The 8,639-nt window shown below is 46.8% G+C and overlaps 1 protein-coding gene across 1 annotated transcript; it reads right to left on the bottom strand.

Moving 5' to 3' along the window:
• Positions 1-3,719: 3,719 nt before the first annotated feature.
• On the bottom strand, positions 3,720-5,000 carry FUT4 (fucosyltransferase 4). Its single transcript, XM_009987683.2, has one exon. The coding sequence runs from the start codon at positions 4,998-5,000 to the stop codon at positions 3,720-3,722; it is 1,281 nt and encodes a 426-aa protein (XP_009985985.2).
• Positions 5,001-8,639: the final 3,639 nt, after the last annotated feature.

Genomic DNA, 8,639 nt, shown 5'->3' on the forward strand with positions numbered 1-8,639 from the left:
TGAAATTTAAGGGGAAAAAAATATCCAACCGCGTTCAAGTTCTCTGTAGGTCAAGAGAAAGTTTGTTTTTTGGTTTTGTCTGAAATGACATTTTTCCAGCAGACATCCAGCTTCAATAAATGCTCCTTTTCATAGAGAAAATAACTCAGTGCAGCCTCTCCTATGAAAATATTTTCCTCCTGGCACAACCAGGTTTCATTCCTAACCTCAGATGGTCTGACTACTTGGAGAACAATCAGCCACTTCTATTGATTAAACAAACATGAAAAGAAATTCATTCTCTTCAAAAAGCAGCTTTCTACAGCTTTCACAACACAGAAAGAAGACAAAATTAAGAAACAGGGTAATTTTGTGCTACTTCCTTTAATTTTATTGAGTGTCAATCTAAGTAATTAATACAAAGTTACTTCATTCTATTAAGAGACCTTACAGTATAAAATTCCCTGAGATACAATATGTAATTTAAAGGATCACATACTTTTCTACTCCATTTATACCATAAATCAAAAAGTAATATTAATTCTTCTCCTTACAAAAAACAGAAGATGATCTTCCTTTCTCTCCCTCCACCCCAATATTTTAAGGCATGGAATAAAACACTTTTTCAAAATGTATTCAAAAAGATTTTTCTACTTAGAATAGAGAATAAAGTTGCTTCATTTTTATAGACGGATTATACACATGACCTGCAGTATTTCCTGTAGTCCAGCACCTGATCTACAATCCAAGTCGCTCAGGCAAACTTTTTATCACCAAACTTGAGCTCTACAGAGTGAATTACAAAAGCCAGTCCTTAGCTTATAACAGTACGCTACTAGTCTGTGGAGTGGATGAGCCAAAAACCAAACTAAATTTATGGAGGTGCTGTATTACTGACTTCAGCAGCTGTAGACCAGGGCTGAATTTCCTCCCAAATCTAAAGGGAAAAAGTGTGCAACGCTCATGCAAGAATGATGAAACTAGAAAAAGGTTTCTTTTCTCCCAAGTGCTCTTCAATAATTATTACAAGACTGCAGTTTTCACTACGGAATTCTTGAAAATACTCAATGAGTAACTTACAAACACAGTACAACTGTGATCACCTTATTCAAACATGATATTTTAATTATTGCATAGCTCTTTTCTGAATTTTACACAACTCTAGCTTGCTTTTCTTAGACAGGCTGAGAAAAAAGTATCAGTTGTGATCTTTGGCAATTCCCATGCTCCCATAACCAGATCTTCTGCCTGCAGCATTACTAATGATTACACAGAAGAACTCTGTGCCTGGAAACTCTCTGAAAATGCTACAAAAATTAGGAGGACTGAAAAAAAATACGCTAGTCCCAGCAGACCGATAAAAAGTAGTGCAATCTTAAGTACTATTTTTCAAAGATTGCTCATCACTTTTAAGATCAGATTTGGTACGTATCTATGTGAGCTATGATAAAAACTGAACAGAAAAAAAGGATAGTCCAAAGGGAGACAGATTCTATTATCCTGACACTTAAACATTACTGTTAATGCTATACTTAAATTAGATTTTTAAAATTATCAAAACCAATTTTATGGGAGCAGTAGCCGCTGGTAGAGAAACAGATGACCATGCCATGAAGAACACACTTTCGCTTTTAACCATCACTTCAAGAGAAAATGGAGCATTAGGGACCATCCCTACTACACTCCGCATTGCGTTGACTGTCTTCTCTCCTTTCCGAATAAGATTTCCACAGCAGCTCTGACATTAACAACAGAAAGGCTCTTGAAGTACTTTCAGTCATCCTTCCTTCCACAAAAGCAGAAGGGAATAAACACAAGAGCCAGCAAGATCTGATCTAGTAGATCTGTGCAAATTATTAATTAACTTCATTATTGTATTTTTTTCAATAATCCTTGGTTCCATGCTTACCGAATCATGGGGATCTACTTTAAAACAAATTACAGTTGGCTGTCAGCTCATAAATCTTAAAAGCACCTACCCAACATCCCTTACTGCTCAAGTCAAATCTAATCCTTTCCTAATCTGACTCACAGATGCCACTAAACTCACCTGTTCTGATGCCCATCTTGTATGTGCAACTGGCTTTCTTCTTTCCTCACCTGTTCTGTGCCCACAATTTTATTACAAGTGAAGTCTTTGGGTAACTCCATGGATTATCCAGCTCCTTAAAGAGGAGCTGGTCGAACCCCTTCATCATTTGTGCAGGACTCTCATGGGTTATCATTTTTTGCAACCAAACCTCATAGTTGCAAAGGGCAGAGAAGGCTCAGCTTCCTGAAGATGTGTAATTGCAATTGAAGTTTCTTTCTAGATCTCACCATGCAAGATATACATACATGTACCATACACGTAACCAAAAAGTAAGTTTACACTGACTACCAGGAAGATCTTACTCCAGCAAAATGGCACAGTCTGAAAGGGAATAACTACTGTAAATGTTACCGTTAGGCACTGAGAGATGGAAGTTTTATCCTAGGAACCTATTTAGGGATTAAAAAAATGAGCCAGAAAACCCCTCAAATCCAAAGGAAAAAAAAAACAACCCATCTTTCCCTTTTCACATTCTTTCTTCACACAGTCTGTATTTTATCAACAGTCTAGCTCTTATTCTCTGCAGTAATTTTCTTTTGAAAGGCAGTGATTTGGGACTTGAATTTTGGGAATATATATTTTTTTTAATTATTATTTTACAAACAGCAAAGTGGCATTCCAAGTAGTCTGTCACCCACTAGAATTTTTAAAAACACGTGCCATAAACCAAAACAATTGCTACAAAACAGGGCTGTCTAATGATACTAGAGAAATAAGTTAGTCTTTCTGTGTACATATTCAATATAGTAATAAAAACCTTGTAGTTCTGAGTCTTTCCCTGCTTTTTCCTACATGGCAGTAACTTTGTAGAGAAAAACACGCAGACTCCTGTAAACGTTTTCTAATTCCTGAATAAAGGGAGGGTGGAAACTTTCCAGTTTTTTTCCTCTAGTCTGTCTTCTCCTGTACTTAAAGCTCTTCTCCACTTTCATACAGGATAAACGTGCCTATGGTTCTGGCAGGCAGTGGAAAAAAATACATCATTTGAGCTGTTTGTTCCACCCAGATCCAGTCCCCTCCATACACTTTTTTCCTAAATGGAATTATTATTTGGCTCAAAGCCTTATTAGTTGGCTGCTGCAATTTCAAACATTGCTAAAAAGTGCTACTGTATCATTACATTCTTACGTTCAACACTTGCGGCTCAGAATTTGTCTGCAAGTAGCTTTTACGCGCAAAATAATCACTGTTAAAAACATCGAGTTTTGTCTTCAGAATACAGAAAGCCAGCACTGATCACATATCCTCTGTAAGCAGAAGAAAGTTTCACAGTCCAGGAAGCTGTCATAGCCGACAAAATTGGTTTCAGCTGTACGGCTGAAGGACTTGGGAACAGTTATTTATGCCGAGCTATGCACAACTGTATAGGCTTCAGATCTGTACCACTTCTGGAAATTTTAACTTTGCTCTTGAAGAATCGTCTTGCCTGATGTTTCTTTGTAGTTTCTTAATATTCCACTTTAACGAAAACCTTCCTTTAGTAGGCTTTTCACAGCTTGTCTACCGCTACCTGCACACATCTCTCAATGATGACAGCCTCCTGCGTACCACCTCGGCTAACGGGCTCTGCCAGACGCATTCTTCCCTATGCTCTGACGCAGTCCACTGCCAGGACGGGCTGGCCAAGCAACCTCACCCGCCAGGAACATCAGCTTTCAAACCAGCCGGCCAGATTTCGTACCGTCTTGATTTGATTCCCGGCTGCCCTCACGGCTTCGCAAACCTTGCAGAAATGCTCATCCCAGAACGAGGCGACGTGGACCTCATACTTCTTCCTCCAGGCAAAATACCTCCTGTAGTTGGGCTTGTTTTTATCGAGGAATTTCAGGTAGGTGGCCAGCAGCTGGGGGTTGGGGAAGTCGTCGACGTGGATGAAGGAGTCGGGGGGGATGAAGCGCTCGTAGTTGGCCCTGCGGGGGCCAAGAACGATGGGCACAGCGCTGGCGGCGAAGGCGTTTCTCCAGAGCTTCTCGGTGATGTAGTCGGTGTGCTGGGAGTTCTCGAAGGCCAGGTAGAACTTGTACGCCGAGACGGTCTCCACCACGCCGCCCTCGGCCAGCGCCAGCCCCCGCGCCCCGTACACGTCGATGGCGAGGTGCTCCTTCAGCTGGCGGTAGTAGCGCACCCGGGCGTGCTCCTCGTCCCAGTTGCTGATGACCCAGGCCACCAGCCGCGTCTTGCGGGGCAGGACGAAGGGCCGCGGCGCCGGCGGGGCGTAGAGGTACCCGTAGGGCACGAAGACGTCCGAGTCCCGCCGGTAGGACATGGTCCAGTTGAAGAGGCCGGCCAGCCCCCGCAGGCCGGGCGAGTGCGAGGGCGACTCGAAGTTCATCCACACCCAGAGCTGCCGCGGCGGGCGCGGCGGGGGCCCGCGGGGCAGCCCCTCGGCGCCGTGCAGCGCCAGGTCGCGGTGATGGAAGAGCACCGCCTGCGCCTCGCCGTAGCGGCTCCGGTCGGCGCTCAGGCGGCAGCCTGTGATGTTGTAGCGCCGCCGGCAGTCGGCCATTCGCCGCGGGCGGCCGAACGGCTCCCACCACAGCAGCACGTTCACCTCGCCGCCGACCCGGCCTCCCGCCGCGGCCCGCGGGGCCGCCGCCGGCTCCGGCAGGCAGGCGTAGAGGGCGAGGGCGGCGGCGGCGCCCAGCAGCCCCGCCGCCAGCGCCCACCGCCGCCCGCGCAGCCGCCAGCGCCACCGCCGCGGGCAGCCGGGCCGCCCGGCGGGGCAGCCGCGCGGGGCCGGCTCCATCCAGGCCGGCCGCTGCCGCCGCTCTGCCCTCGGCGGCCGCCGCGGGGCAGCCGCGGGGCCGGGGTCGGCCAGCCCATGCCGCGGCTGGGGCAGCGCCTGGGGCTGCTGCCGCCGCCGCCTCTCAGCCCACACCCCCTGTCCCGGCGGCGGGGAGGTGCCGCTGCCAGCGCCGCTCCCGCCCATGCCGGACCGTCCTCCGCGGGCCGCCGGCAGCCCCTCCGCCCTCCGGCCGCCCGCTCGCCGCCGCGGCCCGCCCCCGGGTGCCGCCCTGCCCCGCCCGCGCTGGACCGTCGCCGCTCCGCCCGCGGGAGAGCGGTGCTGGGGTTCGCGGCGGAGCCGTGCGGCGCCATCCCGTCGGATGGCGGCCCCGGGGCTCGCCGAGGTCGCCGCGGGCGGCGTGTGGGCCATGGCGGTCCTGGGGCTCGCCGAGGTCGCCGCGGGCAGGTGCAGGCAATGGCAGCCCTTGTCCCCGGCCCGCTTGGTTGCTCTTCCCCGACTTGGGGCTGCAGAGGGAATTTGTGTCTCCGCACTCGGGAAGGGCCTCCCTGGAGGAGCCCAGACCCCAGCACGCACCAGAAGGGTCGTGCGGGCGGCTCGGAGGGGGCTTCGGGGCACCCGCGCCCCGAGAGCGCCGGCCGGAGCGCCGGGCGGAGAACCCCGGGCGGAGGGGAGCCCTGCCATGCTCAGAAGCCGACGCAGTCTCTTGTCTCCATGTCCTCTTGTCCAGAGGAGCCCAGGGCTGCTCCCCTGCTTCCCATGCGCCTCCTCCCTTCCTATTTCTTCCCATCCGTGCCTGAACTGGAGTCAGAGGCTTTAAACTCCGGCAAAAGGGTTTTCCCGCACCAGCTGAGCTGTGGTTCACGTGCTGTATTCCATGGCCTTGCAGGGAAGTACTTTGGAAGAGGCAGGGGGTTTTTCTTCTAAAATAGTTGCAATTTAGAGAGTGAAGTTGAGAGAAGGTTTGAATAAATCACTTGGGTTGAAAAAAAAGAAGTGACAGCAGCCACAGTAGCTTTGAATTCCTGTCAAATTCAAACAGTTTCAAGCACCTCTAAAAGTATTAACGATTTGGAAAACTAAAATAAAAGAAATTCAAGAAGATTATTTTTTTTTTGTCTTTTCAAAACTTTCTTAGAACCACATATGTTTACATTAAAATTTTTAAATCTCACAGCTATTTAAAATTTACAAAACCTATGCTTACCAGAAAATTACTTTTTCCAGCTCTGTTTCACAGAGCTGGTGTGAAAAAGGATATCAAATCGGCTTGAAACGTTTTTCCCTGAGTCATTTGCTCCAGTGAACTAAGAGATCATTGATTCGCACAGTTAGAGACTGTTTGTACGGAACTGGAGAGTTTCTAGCTCGGAGACTGTGCATTTTCATATCCAACAGCTATAGATCCAAGATCCTCTCATATAGATCTACTGAAGGCAGCGGGCATAAATTCTCCAGGCATTACACCAGGCATAAATTCTCATGGATCATTTGGATTGCAGCGTCCCTTTTACATACCACACAGGTCAAGGCTCTGTGACTTGTCTCTGTATTAGTAAAAATGATTCAAGTCTTTTTGCTCCCAAAAATAAAGAAGAGTTGTGTGTGAGGTTGGTGTTAGGTTAGTAACCAGGTCATAACTTATTAACTGTACATAAAAGTGCTTGCAGACTTCCATTGTCCATGTCGTAAGCACTCACAGAATATAAGAAATGCCAACAGCTGTGGTTGTAGTCAGTACCTCACTGCCTCTGCTCCAACGTACAGCGTCGGTTGGAAGGGGTCTCTGGGGGTCACTAATCCACCTTCCCACTCAGAAGAGCACCATTGCCAGCACTAGCCAAGGTGCTCACCTAGGTGCTGGCTGGACAAGCACCAAGGAGTTGAAAATATTCAAGGATAGAGACACCTCAACACCTCTGGCAGCCAGTCCCCAGGGCTGCGCCACCCTCTCGGTGCAGGATTTTTTTCTAATGTCCAACCTTGAACCTCCCAAGCAGTAATTTGTGCTGTCATCCCTTTTTATAGCCAAAGGGAGTCTGGCTCCGTCATCTTCATAATTTACCTTCAGGTAGTTTCTGGCTCCCGTTAAATCATCCCTTCACCTCCTCTTCACATGACTAAACAAGACCACCTTGCTTAACCTCTCCTCTTAGCCTGTGTGCTCTAGGGTCCCTCATCAGCTTGGTAGCCTTCCACTGTACCACGTTTTCAACAAACTCCTTGAACTGGGAAACTGGAGACAGTATTCCAGGTGCTGCTTCACCAGTGGGGGTTAATTACTTTCCTGTCTGCTGGATGTACTTCTCATGTTGCCCAGCAGGTGACTTGCTTTATTTTCAGGGAGAGGTCACATTCAGCTTCATGTTCTTGTGGCCCACAGGTCCTTTCCAGCGTGGTTATCAGCCGGCCCTTTCCCAGCCTGTACCAGGGATGGGAGTTTTCTGCTCCACATGCAGAACTTGCTTTTTCTTCTTGCTGAACTTCCCAAGTTTTCTGTTGGCTCGCGCCAAGTTTATCAAGTCCTCTCTGAATTGAAGTTGTGTAAACCAAGACGTCAGCCCTGCTTTCCAATTTAGTATTGTCTGCAAAATAGTGAGATAGCCAATAGTAGCAAAAAAATCTCTTAGTGCAAAAAACATAGCACCCATCTTGACAAATAACACTGGTTTTAGTCACAAAATGGCAATCTGGGGAAATTATTTTACCAAAATAGAAAACTGCAAGCAGATGTAGAAATACAATGCTAATGAATAGTCAAAACCTCTGAGGCCATGAGCTGTACCTCAAATCAATCCAGAGCCCATCCAATACAATGAACACTACCTAAAATGAGCAAAATCCCTAAACTGCCTTAATTAAGGACTCGAAGTGGTCCAAAAGCTCTTCTGTTAGTAATTTTGTTTATTTAGACATTTTTGCACATTAGGAGAGAAATTTGAGACCCATAAAAGTCAGTGGGCGAGCTCAATTGACTTCTGTGGAATTCTGATTCACTCAATAATTTTGATCGTATCAGCTGCAATGGCAGTTCTTATTTTCCTTCAGGAGCTTAAATTTCAGCATTGATACATGACTTTGGAGGAATCTCTGTCTAGTCAAGTTTCTATTTCCATTGCTCGAAGATTTGTTGCTATGCCATTCCAGTTCCAAAACGTAGCCAATTACATTGATGACGCCAGGCCTGATCCTGCATACGGTAAAGTCAACACAAATGTTGGCATTAATCCAAGGTTTAGGAGATGTTTCAGGACAACTCAACATGGAAATCTTGATAAGCCAAGTAGGGACAAATTTGAAAAAAAAAAAAATTGCTTTCTTTGTGAAGACGAATAGCAAGAGTTAGTTACTTTTGATTTTTTGCAGTCTCACAGTCAGCTGCGCTGCAATGGCATCCATTCTAATTCCGAGACTCTTGTCATATGGGAACAAATCTGCTGAATTATTTAGCATGAGATCAAAACAAGGCTTTCTGCATTCACCAACTCACCATCAGCTAAAGCTCTACACTGCCTATTGAAGAAGGCTATTTCTGAAATCCACTGTAAGTTGCGACGGTATATACAGCATGGAAACCCAGTATTGTAACATTTAAACCCGGTATTATGACATTTCCTTTTGTCTTATTATGGCAAATAAGGATTAGATCAATTCAGGGCGAGAGGACAGTAGCCTAAAATGTTTCTATGAGTAATACTGTCACCGTAAGTTCCTTTTCATGTTACACCTGCCTATGTGGAGACTAAAAAAGTGTTTACATTTACACATTGTGTGTAGTCCTCTAGTTCAAAAGTCTTTACAGAATTTATATCTAGAGCATGATGA

This window comes from Tauraco erythrolophus, chromosome 1 (assembly GCF_009769465.1).
Source record: "Tauraco erythrolophus isolate bTauEry1 chromosome 1, bTauEry1.pri, whole genome shotgun sequence".
Classification (NCBI taxonomy): domain Eukaryota; kingdom Metazoa; phylum Chordata; class Aves; order Musophagiformes; family Musophagidae; genus Tauraco; species Tauraco erythrolophus.

Bases quoted from the DNA above. Each gene is read 5' to 3' on its own strand.
- FUT4 (XM_009987683.2), bottom strand. From the start codon at position 5,000: ATGGGCGGGAGCGGCGCTGGCAGCGGCACCTCCCCGCCGCCGGGACAG.